Source organism: Stegostoma tigrinum, chromosome 25, assembly GCF_030684315.1.
Source record: "Stegostoma tigrinum isolate sSteTig4 chromosome 25, sSteTig4.hap1, whole genome shotgun sequence".
Taxonomy (NCBI): Eukaryota; Metazoa; Chordata; class Chondrichthyes; order Orectolobiformes; family Stegostomatidae; genus Stegostoma; species Stegostoma tigrinum.
In genome coordinates, this window is record NC_081378.1 from 1,877,525 (window position 1) to 1,904,119 (window position 26,595).

The 26,595-nt window shown below is 40.1% G+C and overlaps 1 protein-coding gene across 8 annotated transcripts in view; it reads right to left on the minus strand.

Moving 5' to 3' along the window:
• Window positions 1-26,595, minus strand: part of sema3d (sema domain, immunoglobulin domain (Ig), short basic domain, secreted, (semaphorin) 3D) — a 357,672-nt gene that overhangs the window by 165,818 nt on the left and 165,259 nt on the right. For all 8 annotated transcript variants that reach the window (XM_059654813.1, XM_059654812.1, XM_059654816.1 and 5 more), the window contains one exon: window positions 7,918-7,980. In XM_059654813.1, the coding sequence (XP_059510796.1) occupies window positions 7,918-7,980 (63 nt within the window). The remainder of the gene's footprint in view (window positions 1-7,917; window positions 7,981-26,595) is intronic.

The following is a 26,595-nucleotide window of genomic DNA, read 5'->3' on the forward strand; positions in this document are numbered from 1 at the left end:
AGACAGAATCATTAGCCCAGGAATGAAAGCAATGGATTGACAAAGTGCTTGCCTCTGATTTCTCTGATCATTGCTCCACTGAGTATTGTGTCTACAGAGCATTGCTGTTTTATCAAAACCTTCCCCCCACCGACGTCCACCGCCTCCACAAACATCTGCGCAGATGTATTTGCATCAGACACAATATCTTTCCAAAGTTTAAAAGAGCCAAGCACCACTCACACTCCACAGAAAATTATAAATATAATGACACAGGAGAAATATGCACCTGCAGTCATTATTCACATTGATTATTCCAGAAATTTGCAAATAAGCATATAGTAGGGGGGCTGAGGAGGGGTGGGGTGGAGTGAAGTGTGACGCATAATGAGGAAATCCACAGAATGAGGCCACATAGGATTTTCTCACTTTAGTCCTGAGATTCCCCGTATGAAGCATTACCGAGCACATGCCAGCATCGACCAGCACCCACAGTTCTCCCACTCATATCTCAGCAACATCAGGGATTCATAATAGTTAAGGAAAGGGGCAGGCTTTGAATTGATCCAGCTGCATGGATTTGGAATTCGCATTTACTGGTTTGTGATGAACATCCTGTAACTGGCATATTACTTCTTAGTAAAAAGCCAATCAACCGACCAAGTCATCCAGGCTCAAAGGTCTACTCTTTTTTTTAATTATTCATTCAAGGGACATGATCAGCACTACTGAGACCAGCACTTATTGCCCACAGGGCAGTTAAAAGTCAACAACTTTGCTGTGGGTATGGTATCACATGTAGGCCAGACCAGGTCAGGATGGCAGTTTCCTTCCTTAAAGAACATTAATGAACCAGATGGTTTTCTTGATAACTGGCAATGGTTTCGTAGTTGTAAATAGAATCACGTCATTAGTGCGGAAGTAGGCCATTTGGCCCATCAAGTCCACACTGACCCTAAGCATCCAGCCTAGAATCGCCCCCTTACACTATCCCGTAACCCTGCATTTCCTGTGGCTAATTCACCTAGCCTGAACATGCCTGAACACTATGGGCAATTTAGCATGGCCAATCTACCTAACTCACACATCTTTGGACTGTGGGAGGAGACCAGAGCAGCCAGATGAAACCCATGTTGACACTGTGCCAATTCCACACAGACAGTCGAGTCGAACCTGAGTCATTAGTGTTGTGAGGCAACAGTGCTAACCACTGAACTACTGTGCTTTAGACTTATAGTTGAATTCGAATTCCACCATGTGTCATGGTGGGTTTCAAACTCAGGTCTCCAGAACACTACCTGGGCATCTGGATTAACAGTTCAGTAATAGTATCACTTGGTACACTCCAAATTCTTCCCCAAGGACCATGATAAACAATACCAACTAATTACAAGATTTCATACTTAGAAAAGCTATCTGATAGCCCATGCACTTTTGGTGGGAAACAACACATTATTTATGTTTGGATGGTGTTCTTTCCAAGAACAAGGTTTTTCTGGAAGATGATCCCATATAAAATATGAATTTGTTTCCAGTAACTGAACCTGTAGCCAAGCTACACAGACAACAAGAAATAGCAAAGCACAGAGTTGACAAGAAGGTACGGAGAGGTAGATTCCTGGGAATGGTTTTTTTTATTTTAAAACAAGCTGGCTGGTCAAATCATCTCCTGACAACAGTATTCAGTTGAATTTCTGCAAGCTGTCAAGAAGGATTCATAACTCTCGATAGTTGAAGGACTCCATCTGCAATGAGTTGGACTTATGAGATAGTTAAACTGAAAGAAGAGTGAGGCATTTTAACAAAAACATTAGAGCCAAGAGAGACCTGACTTGAGTTGGCTATACTTAATACACGAGTGACACCTGTGTTGAACTGGGAGTCTGGGATCATGCAACATTTCAAAGGCATTTGAAGGGACAACTTTACCAGAAGTGAGCACATTGGTTAAGAAACCTAAAACATTGTATAATCGTTTGAAACGCCCCTCAGGCCAAGTATTTAATCTTCTAATATCTGATAAGTATCTAATTCTAATTATTCGTTGCTGTATGTCAAATCAACGAAGAAGGAAATCTGAGTTAACAAGTTCAGTTTAAAGTACAGATAACTGTTCATTCCATTTTAATATTTCTAACATAATCAATATTTAAAACAGCATGTGGTGATTACTCCTTTTGCATAATACAACACCCTAGCTTTAAATAGTGAACATTGTGGCTTAATTCTTTTAGTAACTACCTGGGTTTTAGGATTGCCAAAAATAAAGGTAAAAATGTCTTGTAATATCATAATAACCACCAAAACCCACTGTTGTAAAAAAATTACTCAGATAAGATTTTATGTTGTCCTCACACTTTCTTGGCCCCACCACCAACAAGTCTTTCTTTCTCCTACTCTGCTGAGACGGTCATCTCATTGCTACATTATCACTCCAAAAACATTGAGCAAACACCATGCCTTGACCAAGTGAGCATGACTTGTTTACTGATGAATCTTTCTTTGAACTGAGTGAATCAAATATGAAATTGCAAATTGTAACAAGAAATCTTGATGATAAAATGTGCAGGATGAGCACAAAGCCTTATTCCTACTTTTTCACACAAAATGCATGTGTACTTTTAGCAGGAGGAGCTGCATTGTGTTCAGAATTGAGTAGATTAATCAAGCTCCCCTCTCTAACTGAAGTGAAGTAAATCATCTGAGACTACAGATCAAAGCCAAGAGCTCTCCCAGTCATTTTTTGACACAGCTACTCACAGTATTGAGTTGCTAGTATTATAAAAGTTTCAGGTTTCTTTATTTAAAAAAACAAGAAATCTTCACAATGAAGTCTCAAACAAATCTGAAGGAAAAAATCATTAAAATGACACATGAAAGGCAGCTTCATCTTTAGAAATGTTTGCAACATTATTGTATTGGTGTTTGTGTAGAATAGGTATCAGATTTTTTTAGTTTGTATGAGTTTTTTCTTCATGCTTGATAAAACTGCTCTGCTCATTGCAACTTGCCTCTATGTTAATTATTAATCATATCTCAGGACCACTTCTTTTCAGACTGCTCGGTATTAACTTCTACTCTACTGTCTTGGATTGTAACAGAATGTAACTCAGGCGGGATTATTTTAAATTCGGTTTAAATCACTTTAAATAAATATGTTTTATCTTTTTTATTTTATGTTTCCAAATTTTGTGGCAGGCAATAAAAGTGATTTTGTGGATAACAATTGTTTGTTGCCAAATGCTACAACAAAGCATGTTTCACAATGTAATTATTGTGCAGGTTAAATGTGAATGGAATTTTAAGCTGTGTCTTTTCTTTAAATACACTTGCAGTCAATTGTTAACAGAAAGTAAACAGCAGTTTATTTATTAAGGCCTCCTAAAACTTTGAGCAGAAATAGCCAAATTTTGTAAGTCACTATTGTAACAAACTTTGCATGACTTGATGTTCACCTCAGGGTGAGATAATATATCTATGGAGCATTTGATTTAGTTTGGTTAAATAAAGAAGAATTATTGTCATTATTATAAATGTGATGACAGAATAATGCTTAAGGCTAGAGTGATGAAATCCATTAACTAGGGCCCCATGCAAATGACTTTGCAATGAAAACTCAACCCCACTTTCAGCACCATGCCCTCCAGGCTCGTGTCAACAGGGTGCTTGGCTGAAACTGCCCAAATACGTGTTTCATTAATGTGACCCCTAGCACCTAGCAGCAAAAGGTTACATTCATCATTTTGTGTGTCACAAAGTCAAACTTTCTGAATGGGATTTTGTAGACATGTGATTGGATGTGGGCCCTAGGAAACCTTTGACATAACTCCTTTTGCCACAACTCATATTCATTTCTATTTTAAACAATTTACAATGGTCATTTTAATCTCAGACACATTTCTTCATATAGAAATCCCCTTTATTGAATGTTATAAAAGGAAGAAAGCTCGTTAAGAAAAGTAAGTGCACAATATTTAACATTCAGCATTTATCTGGAACAGACCAGTAAAATATTCCAATTAATTACAGAAAATGTGCTTCCATTTTACTTTTCAGTAAGAAGTACTTACTATCAGATTAGGAAGATGTCATTCATCACCTACAGATAGTTCCAGCAATGAATAAGAGAGCAACTGATCTGAGTTAGAAGTTGTATTTACTCTCCTTGACTCCATTTGTCCCATCACTCTTAGGCAACAAAATATCTACCAACCTCAAATGTAAAATTGTAATTGGGCCCCATATTTATGGATGTTTTTGGGAGAGAGATCCACATAACCACCTGATTAAGTGTTTCCTAACTTTGTTCCTGAATGGCTTGGCTCTGATCGTTAGATTATGTCCCTTGATCCAAGACACCTCCGCCAGTGGCAAAAAAATCGATTTACCCAACAATTATTTTCAAATTGCTAAAACCTTCAGTCAACTCATCCCTTAACTTTATATTATACAAACTTTATTTATGTTGTTACCCCTCATAATTTAAACCATGGAGATCTGGTAATATTTTGGAAAATATTCAAGTAGCATAGTGGCTATGACATTAGACTTAAAATCTTGGGGCATGCATTAATGATGTTATAACTGGGAATCAAATCCAATCATGAGAGCCAAGGAATTTAAATTTGGCCAGCAAATAAATCTGGAATAAATGTTTGTATTGAAAATGGTGACAAGGTGACATCAGAGGATCAACACGAGCTTCTAACCAGCAAGAAATGATATCCTTGTCATCAATAACCAATTTCCCTGTATGAATTTTAAGAAATTAATCCATGTTGAACTCTTTGTAAACTTGATATTTCCTACCTAAGCCATACAGCATAATCTAGACATGGTGTAGCTTGGATTTAGTATCACTGGGGCCAAGCCTTTTTCCCTATTGTTATAACCTTTTTATAACATTCTTTTATGGTTATTGAATAGAGAATTGGGTCATGGGTAAGAAACAGTGAGTGGACATGAGGGGTTCTTTTTCAGATTGGCAACCTGTAATGAATGGATTTTACAGGCTCAGTGGTGGGGCTGCAACTGTTTATAATATATATTAATGGCGCGGAGGAAGGGAGTGAATGTACTCTAGCTAAATTTGTGGATGACACAAAAATAAGTGGAAAAGCTCATTTTGTGATAGATACAAATGGTTTACAGAGAGAAATTGATAAGTCAAGTAAATGGTTAAAAAGCTGGTAAATGTTGTATATTGTGGGATGATGAAAAGTTGTTCATTTTGGAAGGGAAAACAAAAGAACAGAATATTATTTAAATGGAGAAAAACTGCAGAAAGCTGCAACATAAAGGGACTTTGGGGAACTCGTACATGAAACACAGAAAGCTAGCACAACGGTGTACAAGTAGTCAGGAAGCATCCTTTATTTAGTCATTAAGTGTCCCTTCCTTCAAGGGAGTTGGAGTACAAGAGTAGGGAAGCCTTGCTGCAACTAATCAAGGTGTTTGTGAGATCACATCTGGAGCACTCTGAACAGTTTTGGTCCCTTATTTAAGGGAAAGATATCATTTCATTGGAGGCAGTTCAGGGAAAATTCACTAGGATAATCCCTTGTATGAAGGGATTGCCTTATGAGCAAAGGCTAAACACATTGGGACTCCACTCGGCTGATTTTAGAAGGATTAGAGGTGATCTCATTGAAACACACAGGATTCTTAAGGGTCTTGACAGTGTAAACATTGAGAGGATGTTTCTCCTCATGAGAGACCAGAGGGTATTGTGTCAGAAGAGAGGGGTGTGAATTTAAGATTGAGTTGAGGAGGAATTTCTTCTCTCAGAGGGTTGCGAATCTTTGGAGCTCCTTGCCACAGAAGGCTGTGGGACAGAGTCCTTGTGTATATTTAAGCTGAGATAGAAATATTATTATCAGTAGGGAAATGAAGGGTTATGGGGAAAGGGCAGGAAAGTGGACATAAGGGGCATCAGATCAGCTATGATCCTATTGAATAGGTGCAGCAAGCTCAAGGGGCCAAATGGCCTACTCCTGTTGCTATTTCTTACGGTCATATGGTTTAACCTTTTAGTGATCCTTGAGTCTCTTTGGAATATCACTGTTCCTGGATTTTCACCAGGTTAAGAATTATCTATTGTTTTCTGCACTTATGTATGACCACAATTTACCTGGGTAGGCGATAGCCTAGTGGTATTATTGCTGGACCGTTAATCCGGAGGCCCAGTTAATGTTCTGGAGACCCGGGTTTGAATCCCACCATGGTAGATAGTGAAACTTGAATTCAATAAATTATTTGGAATTAAGAATTAAGAGCCTCACCATGAATCCATTGTTGGGCAAACCCTGGTTCGCTAATGTCCTTTAGGGAAGTAAACTGCCATCCTTGCCTGGACTGGCCTACATGTGACTCCAGACACATTGCAATGTGGTTGACTCTTAACTGCCCTCATGTCAATTAGGAATGGGCAATGAATGCTGCCTGGTCAGTGACACCCTCATCCCATGAATGAAGGAGGACCTGCATTAAAATCCATCTGTAACAGTTCTACCCATTCACTTAATCTATCACTCTCCCTTCCTAATTTTATGGTCTCAGTATCTACCACAATATTTACCCTGCTACCAACATTTAACAAACTGGAATGCAAGGCTGTCTATTGTGTTTAGCAGGTCAGTAACACAGTTTGACTACATATATACGATTTGTACTTTCAGTCAGCTATCACAAAGGTCATTGCCTCCCCAGTATGATAAATACCTTCAAATCAATAAGCTTTAATAGCAAACACAGTTTCTCATGCGGCATCCTGTTGACAATCTTCTGGAAGTCCATATAAATTGTATCCATACATAATCCCCTCTCCACAACTTTAATTTGGGGGTTCAATTGGCTGGTTGACTGGTTTGCAATGGAGAGTAATTTCATCAGTGTGGGTACATTTCTGACATTGGATGAGGTTACCATGAAGGGTTCTCCTCCTCAAGCTTTCCCCTCACTTGGTAGCTGACCCTCAGGTTAAAGAACTACCAGTTGCCTCTCTGCAATGGGGAAACAGGACTATAGTGGCTTGCCTTTCTTATTTCCCCAAAAATCCGTTCAGTTTGTTACACTTAACCATATGCGCACTGACTATCTCTGAGCTGAAATTCATCCATGTGCTTAGCCATGCTGTCCTTAGAGTTCCAGTAACATTTCACATGGATATTTCATTAGTATAACTGAATGCGAGAGGGATTTAGCATGGAATTCACAAAGGGAGAAGATTTGTAGTGCTGGAGTTGAGACAATCTATAATGACTATGAGCCTTGAAATGGTTTATGTTGGTCAAATCCATGTTCACTGATATTGCAGAAATTGGTCCACTGCAGAAGTCACATTTTGAACAGACGCACTTTAGTACAAGTCTATCTCCTTACATCACAATCCACTCATATGTTCTGCTCAGCAATAAAAGATCACAATTGAAGTATAGTTTCTGTCAGGGAGATGCCAGTGAAAAGCTAAACAACATTTTCTTTTACAAGGTTGAATGACCTATTGTGGACAACTGTCATTTTCTCTTTTTTTCTCAGATTTCCAAAGTCCACAATGTTTCCTTTTGCCCCACAAATGTCTTCATTCAGGCTCGGCAGCACTAAGCAGCCTGTTTGACTGACAGAATTATACATGCTCTGTCTCCCTATGAGTCATGATTGACACACCCTGTGATCCACATCGCTGTGATCCAGGCCCCTGTGGATCCACACACGGGGCTTTCCGTACACTGTAACAGATCAGTGATCTGAACCTATAACACAATGAGCACTCACAGTGTAATTCTGGAATGATCGAGAAGCTGTATTGGATTGTTTTGTTTGATACTGAAGTGTCAATTTCCCAATAAAACAAAATAGATGTAACACAATGCAAAAATAATGTAGAATGCATAGTGAGAAGTTTAATTAATGAAATGGTTACATTGCAGTGATACTTACCAAAGGATGTTTCCCTGTCAATTTGCACATTTCAACTCTTTCTTTGGTTGCAGGCCAGTGAATCTGAAAAAATCAAATGAATTTTAAGCTCTCAACATTACGTCATGTGATTATGTTGCTGTTTTGCTTTGAGAATTAAAGATTTGTGCAATCCTGAAATATACAGCTGGATTTTTCTTCTGCCTTTGTGAGTCCATTGATGATAAAATGTGGGGTGCAGACAGGCAGCTGCAGCTTTGATCCTCAATAAATTCATCTCAACTAAAATTACAGGAAGGGCATTGTGATTTAAACCAATATCACCCAACTCTACTAACACCAGTCAGGGCTAATAAATGGTCAACCAGAGTTAACTGTTTGCTGGCCAACTAATAATGTCAGGATTGCAATATGAAGAGAGACTGACTTGGTTAGGACTATTTTCACTGGGGCTTAGAAGAATGTCAGAAATACACGATACCAAGTTTTGTCCAAAAGGCTTATTTAAAAGCACAAGCTTTCAGACCCTCATTCCTTCTGCAGGTGTTAGTGAGAGAGGTCATATCAGAGACAGAATTTAATCGTAAAAACTGAGAGAGTCACATCATTGATCGGGATGCATTAAACAAACCTAAGCTGCTGTTAAATCTTCAATCAGTTAGAAGATTTTAACTGAATTAAGAGCACATCCAGAACAGCTGTGATCTTACTGAATGGCAGAGCAGGCTGGAGGGGTCGAACAACATCTTATGGTCAGAGATTTGGAGGATTAAGACCATGGAAGGAATAATAAACAAGGATTAGAATGTTAAAATTGAGATGCTGCTGACAATGTTTGCTGGAACCTTGTTTGAAACATAGAACATAGAACATTACAGCACAGTACAGGCCCTTCGGCCCTCGATGTTGTGCCGACCTGTCATATCGATCTCAAGCCCATCTAACCTACACTATTCCATGTACGTCCATATGCTTATCCAATGACGACTTAAATGTACCTGAAGTTGGCAAATCTACTACCGTTGCAGGCAAAGCGTTCCATTCCCTTACTACTCTCTGAGTAAAGAAACTACCTCTGACATCTGTCCTATATCTTTCACCCCTCAATTTAAAGCTATGCCCCCTCGTGCTCACCGTCACCATCCTAGGAAAAAGGCTCTCCCTATCCACCCTATCTAACCCTCTGATTATTTTATATGTTTCAATTTGTTTGCTGTTGAGTAGACCTCAATGTCTATGCATGGCAGCAATGGATTCTATTAATCAACACTGACTGATGGGTGTGAGGTTTCCCAGCAGTTGCAGGGGTGAGGGGTGAGTTAGGCTTGGTGAAAATCAGCCATCAAAGTTTTGGACATGCTCAGGCACAAAGGTCCCAAACAAACAAAAATCCCAAAACAAATGTTCCACTCCAAAGACCCTCAAACATAACACAAAAAATTCAGTCAGTTATGTCATGATATCTTGCAAGTAACTTATTTAAGTGTTGGCATTTATTATAGAGTCAACTCTAAAATAGCCCAGGAAAGCCTAAAATTAACTTGCTGTATTGGCACACAACTTTCCGTAATATGACTGAGCATTCTATAAACAGCATCAGAAGGCTGATCATATCTCTGGCCATACAGTATCCCTCTGTGAAATGCTTTCCTGTTGGCAGACTGTTTTCATTAGAAAACACGGCATTTGAGCCAAAAGAGAAGTAGTTTGGGGCATGGAATCTTCCAGGCTTTCCGTGTATTCAACATTCCTTCCATTTAAAAAGTTCCTCCTCCAATGCCTTTTGTGGTTTCTCATTTTTATGACTTCCTTGTGTAAGTGTTAAGAACAAAGAAATACTGTGCTATTGGACTGAAGATTGCCTTCGGCATATAAGAGCTGGCATCTTGTTGCTGCTCAATGTAGTCTGCAGGAATATCAAACATTTTATTCTGCCAATGGAACCATAAGAAACCACCTTTTGTCAAGTAACAGCATGGAGAATTCAAAATAGTAGCATGCTAAATTTATTCCTCTCTCCAATGAATGTTACTATTGTACCTTTTTTTTCAAACCAGGTTTGTTTTTTGTGGTGAAGGCTACATGGAGTTTGTTTCAAAACATTTAAAAAGCCCATGGCTTGCAGAATTGCTTCTGAGCACACATTATAAGGTTAATCTCCAAATGCTTTCCTGTCTGATTACCAATAAGTGCAGTCATTATGCCAAAACTGTATTTTTAAATCATCAATGAATCTAAATGTGAACTTTAAGTAGGAATTCCATTACATATTTTAAAAATTGGGTTTTATGGTGGTGACAGAGAAATCAAAGAAAGATTGGAAATCAAAATTGGACAGAAAACAATATTGGGCTGAACACAGTTCTTTACAATGAATAATTCAAATAAAAATCTGAGAATCTGAGTTCATATTTTATTAGCTTGTTGCTTCAGAAAACATTGCTGAAAGCTGGAAAATTTCACATTCTCCAATTTCCCATAAATACTATACATTAAATATCTGGGCCTGGACAACAAAGGAAGCAAGTGAACTCAACGCAAAATATCAGCAATAGAGTTATGATATCGCCCTAATTGGCTCCAATCTTGTGCTGGTTGTGTTGGCATCATAGACTAACATTCATATTGCACCAAATCTCTTATTATGAATGCGATTGCCAATGTGATAATGAGTGTTTTGTGACATTAAATGAGGAATAAATATTGGCTAGGGCGCTGGGAGAAATGTTCTACTCCTCTTTGAAATCATACTTGGAGATGTTTTACATATATCTGAATGAGATTTCATTTGATATCACATCAAAAGATGGCACCTTAAACTGAACTGATCGCAATACGGTCAGCCAGTTGGACCTCAAAGAATATGAGTTCCCAGATTGGGACTGTTAATCTGATCCAATCAGGCAGCTCTGGCTGACACATAAGAACAGGATTATCAGACATCCTGTTTACTCTGAGAGCAGACTCTAACAGAGCTGGATTCCAGTGTCAAGAACTCCCTAGGTATAAATAAAGGGTAACTTGGTGAGGTCTCTGTGGACTTATTTCAGAACAGTGCAGTGGTCCATTAGTACTGCACTTAAATATCAGCCTTGGCTCTTATGCACTCAAGCCCTGGACTGGAAGTTGAACAAGACCGTGTGGTTTTAAAATAGAGTAGTCATAGACTCTTACAGTAGAGAAACAGACCCTTTGCGTCCAACTCATCTCTGTTGACCATGTTCCCAACTAAACTGGCCCCACTTGCCTGTGTTTGTCCCATATCCCTCCAAACATTTCTTATTCGTGGCCTTATCCAATTGTCTTTTAAATATTGTAACTGTACTTGTATCCACCACTTCCTCTAGAAGTTCATGCCACACACAAACCACTCTCTGTGTTAAAAAGTTGTCTCATCCTTTCTAAATTTTTCTCCTCTTACCCTAAAAAGTGCCTCCTAGTTTTGAACTCTGCCACCTTATGGAAAGGATCTTTGCAGTTCAACTTATCTGTGCCCTCCATGATTTTATAAACCTTTATAAACCCGTGCAGCCTATCTTTATAACTCAAACCCTCCATTCCCATCTACATCCTGATAAATCTTTTCTGAACCCTCTCGAGTTTCATAATATCCTTCCTATAATAGGGCAACAGGAACCATACACAGTACTCCAGAAGAGGCCTCACTAACACCTTGTAAAACTTCAACATGATGTCTCAGCTCCTGTGCTTAAAAGGTCTAAGCAATGAAAACAAATGTGCTAAGTTCCTTCTTAACCACCCAGTCCACCGGTGACACAAATTTCAAAGTATTATGTACCTTAACCCCTAGGTCCCTCTGTTTGAGAACACCACCCAGGGCCCTACCATTAATTGTATAAATCCTTCCCTTGTTTGTTTTACCAAAATGCAATACCTCACATTTATTCACTTTAAACTGCATTCACCACTCCTCGGCCCATTGACCCAAACAATCAAGTTCTTTTTGTAATCTTAGACAATCATTTTCACTGTTCACTACACCACCAATTTTGCTGTTAACCACAAACTTACTACCCATGTCTCCTTTTCTCTCATGCAAATCATTTATATAAATGACAAACAAAAGTGGTCGCTGCACAAATCCCTGTGGCCCCTCAGGCCACCACTACCACGCTCTGTCTCCTACCATAAAGCCAATTTTGTCTCCAACTGGCAAGCTCACCCTGAATCCCATCTTATACAACTTTACTGATTAGTCTAGCATGTGAAACCTTATCAAAGGCTTTATTAAAATGCAAGTAAGCAACAATTACTGCTCTGCACACATCAATCTCTTTGGTTAAAAAACAGAAGTTGCTGGAAAAGCTCAGCAGGTCTGGCAACATCTGTGAAGAAAAATCAGAGTTAACGTTTTGGATTCGGTGACCTTTCCTCAGAAGCGATGGTAGCTGGGAAAATGTTGGTTTATATGTAGAAAATAGGGAGGGGGATGGGGTAGAGAGTAATTGATAGGACAGAGCCCAAAGGGACAGGAGAGCAGTTGGACAGACAAGGAAGTTGATAGTGATCTGTCCAGGAGGGTCAATAGTTCTTAATGGGGATTGTTAGTGACTAACAATAGCTAGTGTGCAATGGCAAGGTATGTGATAACAAGGCCTGGCCGGGGAAACAGGGTGGTAAGAACATAGAACATAAAACAGTACAGCACAGTGCAGACCCTTCGGCCCATGATGTTGTACCAAACTATTATCCTACTAAGGTCAATCTACCCTGTATACCCTACATTTAACTATCCTCCATGTGCCCATCCAAGAGTCGCTTAAAAGTCTCTAAAGTATCTGACTCCACTACCACTGCCGGCAGTGCATTCCACATGCCCACCACTCTCTGTCTGAAGAACCTACCTCTGACATCTCCCCGTACCTTCCTCCAATCACCTTAAAATTATACTCCCTTGTAAGAGTCATTTCCGCCTGGGAAAAAGTCTCTGACTGTCCACTCTACCTACGCCTCTCATCATCTCGTATACCTCTAACAAGTTACCTCTCATGCTTCTTCGGTCCACTGAAAAAAGCCCTAGCTCCCTCGACCTTTCCTCATAAAACCTGCCCTCCAGTCCAGGTAGCATCTCGGTAAATCTCCTCTGCACCCTCTCTAAAGCTTCCATATCCTTCCTATAATGAGGTGACCAGAACTGAACACAATATTCTAAGCGTGATCTAACCAGAGTTTTATAGAGCTGCAGCATAACCTCACCGCTCTTAAACTCAATTCCCCTGCCAATGAAAGCCAACACACCATATGCCTTCTTTACAACCCTATCAACCCGGGTCCCAACTTTGAGGGATCCAAGGACGTGGACGCCAAGATCCCTCTGTTCCTTCACAGTGGCAAGAATCCTGCCATTAACCCTATATTCTGCATTCAAATTTGACCTTCCAAAATGAATCAGTTCACACTTTCCTGGGTTAAATTCCATCTGTCACTTCTTTGCCCAGCTCTTCATCCTGTCAATGTCCCACTGCAACCTATAACAGTCCTCCACACTGTCCACAACTCCACCAACCTTTGTGTCATCGCCGAACTTACTAACCCACCCTTCCACTTCCTCATCCAAGTCATTTATAAAGATCACAACGACCAGAGGACCCAGGACAGATCCCTGCGGCACACCACTGATCACCGAGCTCCAGGCTGAATACTTTCCATCTACTACCACCCTCTGACTTCTATTGGACAGCCAGTTTTGTATCCAGACAGCCAAATTTCCCTGAATCCCATGCCTCCTTACTTTCTGAAAGGGGTGGTATGTTAAATCTTTTTGGTCAGTTACTCAAAAAACTCAATTAAGTTTGTGAGACACAAGTTCTCTCACACATAGCTGTATTGACAATTCCTAACAAGTCCTTGCCTCTCCAAATGCATGTAAATCCTATCATTCAGAATCACCTCCGACAACTTACCCAGCACTGATCTCAGGCTCTCAGGTCTGTAGTTCCCAAGCTTTGCTTTATAGCATTTCTTAATTAAAGGCACAACATGAGACACCCTCCAGTCTTCTAGCACTTCAATTGTGGTTATGTAGCTGATACAAACATTTCTGTTAGGGGGCCCACAATTTCCTTCCGAACTTCCCACAACATCCTGAGATATACAGTCAAGTGGTGATGTGATCTATTGACTCCCATAACATAAGAATGTGCTGAAGAATTCAATGAACTTTTATCAAACCCCCTGGTGTTTATAGATGTACATTATGATCACACATAGTGTCTGTCTGCACTCAAGCAAAGCAATTCAGATGTACTACAGCACTTTTCCCTCAGCACAGTATGCTGCAGGATGACAGGATCAATAAGATGGACACTGAGAGCTCGTATACCAGTAGGTCATATACTACATATGATGATAACCCCATTTGTTTCCTCCCTTAAAAGTATATAACAAGCAACTATAAAGACTTGTGGATTTTAAGCTATATCCCAGAGGGCTTGGAATTTGAAAGTGAGGAAGCAAGCCAGCCGATGTAGGCCATTCAGCCCCTTTAGCCTACAACACCACTCAATACGTTTGTGGCTGATCTGTTTAAGTTCCAAATTCCACATTCTCATCCTCCTGCCTGACAAGAATCGATTCACCTCTTTCTCGAAATTATTCAGTGACTCTGCAAACACTGCAATTCTTTAGTTATATGCAACTTGTTCAGGGCCTATTGGGAATGTTGTGTTCAATTCTGGGAAGTGAACATCAGCAAGGAAATACTATACCAGCCTTAAACAGGGCACTGCAGATTCACCAAACTTAAGGAGTTAAATGACAAGGCTAGGTTACACAAATGTGGCTCATTTACTTTGCACTGCAACCCCCATTACTGACCAGAGGGATGTCAAGGATGATGGTACAGGTGCACTCATTCTTGGGGGGGGGAGGTGGTGGTGGCTGGTACACATGTAACTGTTCCTGATTCCTTTGAAGTCAGCATGTAGAACATCAAAGTGTGGAGCTGGATGAACACAGCAGGCCAAGCAGCATCTTAGGACCACAAAAGCTGACATTTCAGGCCTAGACGAAAGGCTGTGTTCATCCAGCCCCACACTTTGTTATCTTGGATTCTCCAGCATCTGCAGTTCCCAATTTCTCTGATGTAGAACATCAATGAAGTTTTAAAGCCTTGGTTTAGATCCCTGAAAAAGTAGAGCAGGAAAGCCATCCATGGTCGGGTAGGAAGAAAAAATGTCAATGAGAAGATAGAGGTAGTGGCAGCTACAACATTTCATCATGGAACATGCAGACCTGCCAATGTGCCTGAACTACATTGTTCGATGCTTTGCTCAAATCAACAGGGAGCAGAAGTTTGAAAAGTTTCAGACAGAGCTTTAAAGCTGTCGCCCAAGCTGAGAGGAGGTTTGCAGAACAAGCTTCTATGCAGCACAGTAAGCTCAATTGGCAGGTAACAGGACTCTTACTCACAGTCATGAACTTGAGGCCCCACAGTCAGTGACAATTTTGGTTAATTTAAAGTTTTATTTAAGAAGGTAATAAATTATACAAAATTAAGTGAGCCAAGGAATTTTTTGACAAGGCCATTTGGGCACTGTTCTTTGGCAGACGAGACCTGTTCTATTATGAAATTTTACAACTGATGCATTCATTGGAAGGCATTTCAATTTAACACCTCGGAAAGAAATTGTAGGCGGCATTGCCATGACTTTCCCATTGGCATTTACCCCTTTTGCTCGGCCATCGTTTTGTTATCCTGTCCTTCATTTTCAGGCATTCACTCAGTCCTCATTCCATGCAGACCCAGTTAACATTGTTTTGCTTTACCAATATGAATAAAGCAGTCACCATATGTTTGCTTAACATTGAGATTTTCAATTTAACATTGGCTGCCAGATTTCCTACTCTGTAGCCTGATTGAACCAGGTCAATTAAAACTTAGTCAGATGAGCAGCATGGTGGCACATTGCTACCTCATAAGGCCAGGGGCCTGCATTCAATTTCAGCCTTGGGTGGCTGTCTGTGTGGAGTTTGTACATTCTCCCAGTCTCACTGTCTGAAGATGTGCAGTTTAGGCGGCTTGGTCATGCCAAGTTGTTCATAGTGTCCAGGGATGTGTAAGTTTCATTCTGCACCATAGGGATTCTATGAGCACTGTATTAATATCTACTCTGTTAACTTATGCTTGTCTTGTATTTTTACAGTACTTTTCAATTTAATTTATGTTTAAGGTTATTTAATTAAAAAGTGTAGGCAGTTAGGAATCACAGCATGCCGACTGCATGGAAGCAGGCCAGTTGGCCCATTGAGTCCATGCCACCCCTTCAAAGAGCATCCTGCCCAGATCCACCCCATGCCTATAACCATGCATTTCCACGGTCAATCGGCCTAACCTGCACTTCCTTGAATTGTGGGATGAAGCCTACACAGACCTGGGGTGAATGTGCACACTCCACATAGACAGTCGCCCAAGGGTGGAATCAAACCTGAGTCCCTGGAGCTGCAGTGCTAACCACTGAGCTACTGTGCCACCCTAAACATCCTTTAGACTTGGTAAAGTTTTAAAGTTGCTTATTGCTTAGGGAAACCCTGACATCAACAACTATACAGTGTTTCTTTCACATTTAGTGATTCATATTATTTTGCAAGTTTTTTTTCAACTAGAAATACGCAAATATGGTACAGTATTTCAACCCATGTGATGCTTTTTCAGAGCATAAAATTGTTGCATGAACCCAACTCTGGCTTTAACAAAAACAGAACTCACTGGAAAAGCTCAGTAGGTCCGGCAGCATCTGTGAAGAGAAATCAGAGTTAACATTTTGGGGTGGGTGGCCTTTCCTCAGAACTGGCTTTAATATTGCTTCCTATGGGAAACAACGCTTCACTTAAAGTTCTGGTTACATGCTGGAAAATGATGACTTTATGCGAAATAACCTTTTTTTTATCTATGCTGTAACATCAGAGGAGGACTTCCTGCATATGTATGAATGCACCTTCTGCATAATCTATTTTTAAAAATATAGGAAGTCCTCATGTAAAGATGTTTCACTTAAAGTCTTGACTTTAAGGATAGCTGTATGCTAACAAAAAAAAATCAATGTAACTAATCAAAAGGGGTTTTCAAAGAACAAAGCCAATCTCTCCTTCTTAAATGGTTGCAATTCAAGGATTTTGTTTCTATTTTGTATTGAATTCATAAATTTAACCGAATAAAATTCAATAAAATTTAACAACATGGTCAAAAGTCGGAAGTTTCATTAGAAATCAGTATGCTCAATTAGTATAAATGATTTGTTGAGAATGTAGAGACTGTCTTTACTTGCGTGGCCATATCAGGTGCACTTTAAATGGGCATTAGTTCTGGAGTCAATCTTCTCCTCTAAACTCTAAATTCTAAACTTATATCAGGGTAGCAAAAGAAGTGGGTGGTCAGGCCAGATCTGCTCAGATGCAACATTTCCCCAATAACAAAGAAAAGAATTTTGATTCATTAATGTTGTATGCTGAAGATGTCCATCTATTATTTCTGACGTATCAACATGAAAAGACCGAATGTCTAGGCTATCCAGTCTGTCCCATGCAATTATAATCTCTTCTGTACCACAATATGCAAACTATCCCCGCATTCTTCCTAAATTATGGTCTTCTGTTGCAAGTTAAAGAATACACTTGAAAGGACATTCCAGGGAACTCCTTTCAGAATATCACAGTCAAACAAAACTAATCCAGCAAACCACTCTAGTCTTGATAACTTGTTGCAATTTTTAATGCTATCCTGTATTGTTGTAGTAAAATGGTGCTTGATATCCAGGGTCATTATTAGTGGTGACAGAATGCACTGAATTCTAATTAACATTTCTGTTAATGTTTTTCAGTCATATTTTACAAATGTTTTCACCGCCAATCAGAATAACCTGTTCATGCTAAAGAAATTGAAGTTTCTTTTGATGACATGACATGTTCTGGGATTATCAGCAGTGGCTCTCAGATTATATCCTACCATTCCCTCTATTTTGCTGTGAAAACTGCAAATCATTGGCCTTGGAGATTATATAGTCTAGATTCTTGCATTTGCTTGCATCGTTGCTCGGAAAAATAATATTTATAATTGTCAGATACTTGTTCAAATGGACATAACTGAGCCTTATCAAGCCAATCATTGATTGTTCTATGAAATTTTATTAGACTTTATTAAGCTGTTTAGAAATGGATAACTGACAAATATAAAATTACTCATCTGCAAGTTTAAGGCACCTTCCTCTGGGACTGTAGTGGGTATACAGGACCTCCAACTCAATAACTCCACTTAAACTCTGTGCAGAGAATGAGGTTTATAAAGTGGTAGTCACCTTGCCATACAGAACTTGAGTATTGCTAAAAAGGACATATTTCCGAAATGCTCTGTCCTGCACTCATCCTGACAGTTTGTAAGAATATAAAGAGGAACAACATTTTGATGTTGTAGATTCTGATTGGTAGAGGTGTTGCCACTGTGAATGTAGCTGTTAGCTCATGACTATCAGTTAACTGCTAATTAGATCTAAAAAGTAAACCAGGCAGGTTGAATCTACTTGGTCATAGCATTGCTCTGGGAACCAAATCAGTGAATCGCTGTCACCTATTTTGTTGAGTTGAAACAGTGCAATGACATATGTAAATAGCAATACATGCAAGTGGGCCACAATATGACCAAACATACAATCTTAAATTGCTTGGCAGTGTAATTCCTAGCACACTTTGGATTACTTGGCAAATGGTGTCCAATCACAGAATCACTTACAATGTTGGACACCCTGTTTAGAAAGTTCCAAATACAGGTTGGTTGGACATGCTGAGTACTTGCTCATTTCTAATAGATAACAGAACATGCTGTTTGGTCCAATCCATCAGTCTTTGGGTTGTATGACCTACATACCTGGCATCGCATCAGCACCGGAATTCATATGTCACATTTCTCAGGTGTGTGACAGGTAGGCTAACCTTCTGGCTTGTCGGCAGCAACCTGTTCGTGGTCAATCCCACTTGTCTGTTCTCGGTATTATAGTAATAAGATTTTTTGCAATTAGAATTGCAGCATTTTGGAAGGGCATACTTAATTAGCACCTACTTGATAGAGATTGTCAATGCACACAGCAGAGCAGAGATATTGTAACATCAGTAAATACCTTGCAAACAACTACAGCTCTTAGGGGCAGGCAGACTGTGAGGGTTATTGTTGATATATGCAATAGTTTGAGATGTTCAAAGCTAGTCAGAAAGCCAATAAAATATAGAATTGACGGCTTTTAATCAGTAAGGTAATCAATGACTATGGAGAAAGGGCAAGAAAGCGGAGTTGAGGATAATCAGATCAGCTATGATCTCATTGAATGGTGGAGCAGACTCACTGGGCTAAATGTTCGGCTTCTGTTCCAATGTCTTACGGTGTCATTTGTCCAAAATTGTCTCCTATACCTCAGCATGGGAATCCCGTCAGGAAAAGAACCACCTTTTCTGGTTTTAGTGGTTTTTCCTTCCTCCATTCAAAGGAATCCATTGCTACTGTAAACAGCTGATGCAATAAGACTAGGAGCAGGGATAATATGGGCTGACAGTTGCTGAAAAAGAATGGGAGGAGGCATGTCATTTTATATAGTACTGGCCTGACACCACCTCCCATCACATTCCAGAGCTAATTCAGTTGGGTATCTCAATCTCCAGTGGGAGCATGAGCGAGCCGGCAACACAAGAAGCATGGTAGATTTCATGGCAAAGGGAAATTGGGCAGATGGGATCAAGTGACAAAAGCATATGGCACTTGCATTGGCAAAGTGGAGAGTGACAGACTTTCTTCCTGCAGTGCTGGTCATTCCAGCAGACAGCAGGGACTGTGTTTCTCTGGGTGACAATCTCAGACCAGGCTACAAAGTGGAACTTGAAGAGGTCTCTGGTCAGGGTACAAAACTTTAATTTCCCATAACTGCCACCTTTGGATATAACTAGGAGAGGGGGCCTGAAAGCTCAAATCATGTTTTGATGCACAATTCTGGAATTTGTCAGGTGTCTTGGCTTCTTCTGTTGGTCCTGTGGGTCGAGGACATCCTTCCTCTGTACCATCCTATCCAGCGGGGCCTCCTGTCACCTGTCTATAAAGCAGGATGCCATACCTCTTCTCTGCCATATTCAGAGCAATTTTTGCAAACCATCCAGGGCATCTCTAGACTGACAGCATTTCTCCAGGTGCTCAGCAACCTTTGAAAGATGACACCAATGCTGGGTTTTTCCAGGATTGTCCCGGCGCTGGTGAGTGGCAAAATCTGACTAGCATGTATGGGGCGGGGTTGGGGGTTCACCTCAGCGCGGTGATGGGTAGTTAGTGAAGTGAATTGAGACGACAGTGCAAGAGAATCTGAGATAACAAGGTGAATCTGCCAGATTTCACAGAGAGTAACCCTCGGTGAAACTCAGTGGCAATGACACTTTACCAAAATACGATAAGCTCAGTCCAAAGTGTTTCTTCAGTATTGAGGAGGAGTTCTGCTATTATTAGTTAAGATCCTTTTTCTTGAATAGCAAGGGTAATCAAGCTACAAGCTGCTATATTTATTATTGCGTTCAAATGCAATGATTCCGACTGAACTTAAGCATACAGTCAGAAAGGTGAGGAAACAATGAAAACAGATTATCTCAGAGGATGTCAGACCAAAGAGAGTCAGACCTGTTCTCGTGAGAGATTCAACTTAGCAACAGATCATGGGACCAAATGTACCGTAGACACAGGGATCTGAATTGAATTTATAGTCACATACTGGAGTCTCTGATTTTGTCTGTGTACTTAGTGATTACATATAAATGACCAAATCCCATCACTAGTTACAGACAACAGGTCTTTCAAAATACCACTTGCATTGCCTGTACATTCAACAGTGCAACGATTTAGAAGGAGCATTTCAGGAGATAGCCTATCCTACTTTCCAGAAATGTGACACTAACCAAAGATTTTACACTCTGTGCTGACTCTAGCAGCCATGTTGAGAAGTAGGTGCAAAAGTACAGATCACTTCTTAGAATCCTGACAGACAGGAAGCAGGCCATTCAGCCCATGGAGTCACACCAACCCACTGAAGAACATCCCACCCAGGCCCACTCTATCCCTGTAACCCTGCATTCCACATGGTTAATCCCACCTAAGCTGCACATCCATGGCCAATCCAATTAACCTGCTCATCTTTGGAAGGAGACCAGAGCACCCAGAGGAAACTCATACAGATACAGGGAAAATGCGAACTAAATTGCAGCATGTGGCTTTAGACTACACAGCACTAATTTGGCCAATGAACAAAATGGACATCTTTACCAGATCTTTCTGTGATCCTCCACCGGAATAATTTAGTGGAGATTGATTGTAAATTGCACCAAGTAATAAGCTATTAAAAACATTACTTACAGTACAAAATATATAGCGACATTTACAACTATTTAATTGCATTCAAATGCAGATAATGCTTTAATTTTGCCCACATGACAATTTATATTTTGCATTTCAAGACAAAAATGAGAACAGCAATTTTTTTTGATCCTACAGCAATTGGAACATGACTGAGCAGTGAATACTGAACAAGGTGAGGTAGAGAGGAAGCTAACCCCTGAATCCTGGGCTTTAATTCATTTGAGTTAATGGATGGAAAACTAGTGGCAATGTAATTTGCAGTTGTGTGCACCTTGGATTCTGACATTCCTGCATCCAGGTGCTCTGCTCTCTTCAAATACGGGAACAGGAAACACGTCCCCAGTATGGGAGATGCCAACGTTCAGCTGACATGAGCTACTTTTGTACAATTCTTGCTGCATTTACACCATCTCATTTTGACATCACACATCCCCAAAAAGACATTTCAATATTCTGAGGTGATAGCTAACTATTTTATTAAACTACTTCCCCCATGTTACCTGTGTCATAATTAAAACAAACCTCGCTTCACTTAATCCTCATTTACTCGCCTTTTCATTCAATTCTTTAACTGTGATCATGTCTTTATTCATTGGTTCTGATCCTTGCTGTTTTAAATTCAACCCTGAATCCCTGCTCACCGAGCTGGACAGCATTGCTGAAAATATTAAAACAGCAAAAGGAGAACAACCTTGAAAACAGGTAAAAATAGGAGGCTGGATTGGTCATATTGTTTAGTAGAAACCTCTGGAGAGTAGCATTTCACTTCAGAGTTTATAAATATGTTCCAGCTCTTTTCAATAACTTTGGAACATTGCACAGAAGAAACACCCATGCAACCATCAGCAGTTACCACAGCAACAATCACTGCATTTGTGCTGCACCTCATGGATGTTCACCACAAAACACTGTGGGTAACGGCTCAGGCAAATTGATCTCTCCTAACTGCTGAGGCTCAGCATTTGGCCAATTATTGTGTTTTGCAAAGCTCAGACAATAACAGGTTGCTCCTTTATTCACAAAGAAAACACAAAGTGTTATATGTAGTTATGATACGAAGTATTTTAAAAGTGTTTAAAATACTCAGCATTAAGTTGACATTTACAAATGTTCAATCTTAAATGAAATCAAGAGTGAGCTTGAATTGACAGTCACTTATTAGACACTTGGGACAGACCAAAGCAATGCACTGCTAGTCATTAAATGTTTGTACTACAGGCCCTGTTATTGTGTGGACAGTATGGTAGTTAATTTGAGAGCAGTGAATTCCTTCAAGCCGTAAGTCAGCTGCATGCTTTTGATCACATCTGTTCAAGATAAAATAATCAAATAAGACACAGGAGAAACTTCAAATTGTGACAAGATCGCTTTTATTTTCCCCTCAAAGGGATATCAATTTAAAATCTTGTTCTAAAAGTGCTCACAGTGCTTCACCCAGACGTTCACCTCAGACATGTGGTCAAACCTCAGAATGAGTTTCCAGATACTGGGGGTAAGGATACTGTCACTGAGCCAAGCTAACAGGCCAAGAGGCATCAGATTGGGTCCTCAAACCAGTAAGAGGTAGCTCCTCACAACTGCACTGACATTGGGCTAACAAGCCAATCAGGTTCAATAATCAATCATCTTCACTCTTAATTCTGATTGTTTGGCATCCGCAGGAAACTCCTCCAGTGGTGCCCAGCATCATAGATGCCAATCTTTCACCAATTTAATTCATTCCACACCTCAGGAAGGACACACCGCTGCTGGAACGTGTCCAGCGGAGATTCACATGGATAATCCCTGGAATACTAGGTTTAACATATGATGAACGGCTAAGGATCCTGGGATTGTACTCATTAGAGTTTAAAAGGTTGAGGGGAGATCTAATAGAAACTTACAAGATAATGCATGGCTTAGAAAGGGAAATTGTTTCCGTTAGGCGGGGAGACTAGGACCCGTGGGCACAGTCTTAGAACTAGAGGGGGTAAATTTTCTGTGCCCTCACTGGGAGTATTTAGGGGAAGTAAAACAAGAATGTGCCTAACCTGCAGCTTTTCACCCAACCCCTAGCTCATGCCCAGAATACAGAAGGGTGTTGTAATCGGAGTCCTCACAACGTTAGGAAGTAAATAACTAAGGGTCAATTGAGGCTGTTAAAAGCTCAATTTGGTTCCAATACTATTCCACAAAAACCCTGTATAAGGCCGTTGGTGTCAGCAGGCAAGTGGCAGATTGGTGACACCCATTTTAAAAAAGTCTGAGAAGTGCAGTAAAAGGGGGCACTATCCACAAAAGGCAATCTGTGCACCTTGGAGGTCTCCTCAGAGACTTAAAAACACATCCCTTGGCTTGCCCCTCCCCATTCAATAACTCCAAGTTACCAGGGTGGGGTGTTTCACTGGGGTCTTCAGCCCAGGAATGCATACAGTGAGGCAGAGCTCCCTTTATCTGCTGATTTTCACTGCACAGTGCAGTACGGCTGAGGAAGAAACTTTGTCTGACTCTATTCACTGGCCATTGTTTTCCTTCGAGGCACCCCCATCCCCGTGAACTGTACTCCTCTCTTCACAGGAGTTGCCAGGTCTGCTGGGTACTTCCAGCATTTTGTGCTGTTAATCCCGACATTGGTAATGGGTAAATTTTGACAAACAAAATAACATAGAATTAATATTCATCTTGAGAAATATAGATTAAGGATTCTTAGCACATATTTTCCAAAGGTAATTTGTATCTGACATATTTAATCTAAATTTCTTTGAGAAGGTAATGGACTGTTACCGACCAAGGGGAAGTGCTAGCGAGACAGGTTTCCAAAACGAATTTGATCACGTTCCACACTGGAGACTTGTTTATAAAATTCAGTATTAACGAGAATGTGACAGCAGGGAACACATCAGTGGCTGATGTCTTTGTAACTGGAGGGGTGTTAATCAGATATTTCTTATGGGACAATCCCACGTTTAAGTTTGGATACAAGGTGCATAACAAAATTTATGGATGACACCGAATAAAAGCAGCATGATTAACTTTGAAGGTCACCAGAAGTGACTTCAGGACATTAACAAGCCAACAAGCTGAGCAGAAATAGTTGGTGATTTAATGCAGTGAGCTGCAAGGTAAATAAACATATAAAACAGGGGAAAATGTTGTTGGAATTCAACTCTTGCCTTGGCTGTACACACAGCAGCTAACAAACAGGTGAAAATAGTAATAACTAAATGAATAAGACCATCGAAGGAAACAAACAAATTATCAAGAGTCTTCACGAATCCTGTTTGAAACTCTACCCCCCTGAAGCAACTGTGATGAATCTGACAATGCCTCAAAAATGAAATCCAGGACTTCTGATAGCTGAAAGTGAAAAGGGGAAAAATTTCATGACAGCAAATAATTGCACTTTCTGGAACTAGACTTAAAGCTTGCATGACCTTTCAGAGATTTGAGAAAACCTTGTGAAGATTGTTTCAGGTTTTCACTCTCATTTCACTTTGCATTTGTACCAGGAAGAAGAGTGGAGCACCAGTGTGTCATCTATTGTAAATGTCTGCTGCTTCAGAAGTAGATTAGTTTGGCCTCCTTTGCCCTGTTTAACAGGCTAGTCAGCCATAGGAAGCAAGCAGGAGGCAACTATAAACCCTTCACTATGTGTGGCTTCCATATCTTGGAGAACTTTGGAGCCAAGCCAAGTGGGCAAGTATCCAATACAAATCTGGGACAGTGTAAATACAGCAGAGGCACAACCTAACATTCAATTACTGCTGCGCTATTACAAATCAGATTCTGTTCATCGCAATTGCTCAATGTTTTGTGACATTTAAGTCACAGAGTTGGAAACACAGCAAAAGTAAAGGGGGCAACATGTTTCTGGTTTACAGCAATGATACTTTCAATGTTGATCATTGTTTCATTGCTGCCAATATGTCTACCTGCCACAGTGTTTAACCTGTAGAATTCTTGCTGGGAGCTGGAAGTTACAAGACCATTGAATTGATTCTCACCTGGGACACCGAGATTCAGGTCACAGAGCTAGGTGCTATGTCAACCCACATAAATAGCAGAGGATGGGCAGCACTTGCACGGGGTATTCAGTCTAACTGATAACTGGCCCATTAGGGCATTATTCTATCCAATCTGCATGAGCCATCAAAGCTCTGTTTCAACTGTTTATCCAGCTTCTGCTTAAATGCATCAATGTCATTAGTCACAACCACTCCTAGTGACAGAATTCCACATTCTCACCACTGAGAGGGTAAAGTCACTTCCATTCAATTCCTTATCGAATCACTCGCTGGCTATCTTATTTATGGCCCGTTGTTCTGAACTGCACCATAAGCGGAAACATCCTCCTTACATTCGTACATTAAAACCCTTTCATAATCTTAAACCAGTTATGTCAGAGAGTTTGCTTTTCTAGAATAGGGCAGTTGTAATTTGTTCAATTTTCATGCTGGTATCTTTCTTGTAAATCTATTTTATACATTCTCCTGTGCCCACAGATCCATTTTGTGATGTTATTTTGTTAACAATAAGCTAATGAAACATAGGAGCAGAAGTAGGCTATTTGGCCCATCAAGTCTGCTCCACCATTCGGTGAGATCATGACTGACCTAATAATCTTCAACTCCACTTTCCTACCTTTTCCTCATAACCTCGATTTCCCTACTGATTAAAAATCTAACCCAGCCTTGAATATACTTAACAGCACAAATTCTATAGTTTATTGCTGTAAAGCACTTCACAGATTCACTTTCCTCTGAGTGAAGAAACTCCTCCTCATCTCTGCCTTAAACAGATTGTCCCTTATTTTGAGATTATGCTCATCCTAGACTGCACCATATGAGAAACAAGCCCTCTAATTCAATCTTATCAAGTCCTCTAAAAACCTTGCATGTTAAAATAAACACACCTCTCACTCTTCTAAACCCCAATACAAGCATGCCTACATAACTTCTCCAGATAAGAAAATACCTCCATGCCCTGACCCACTGACTGAACCTTCTCTGGATTGCCTCCAATACCACTATATCCTCCCTTGGAAAGGGGCCCAAAACTGTTCACGGTATTCCTGCTGACTATTGCTTTCCTGCTTCATATAGTTTTAGCAAACCTTTCCTATTTTTATACTTCATTCCTCTTGAAATAAAGGCCAGCATTATTTTTGTGTTCGTTGTTACCTGTTGAACTTGAATGCTTTTTGGTGACTTGTGCAAAGGGACCCAAAACTCTTCTGTCCTGAAGTTTTACTCCACTTAAATAATATTGAGATCCGACATTATTCCTGTTAAAGTGTGTAATCTCACATGTTCCAGTATTATATTCAA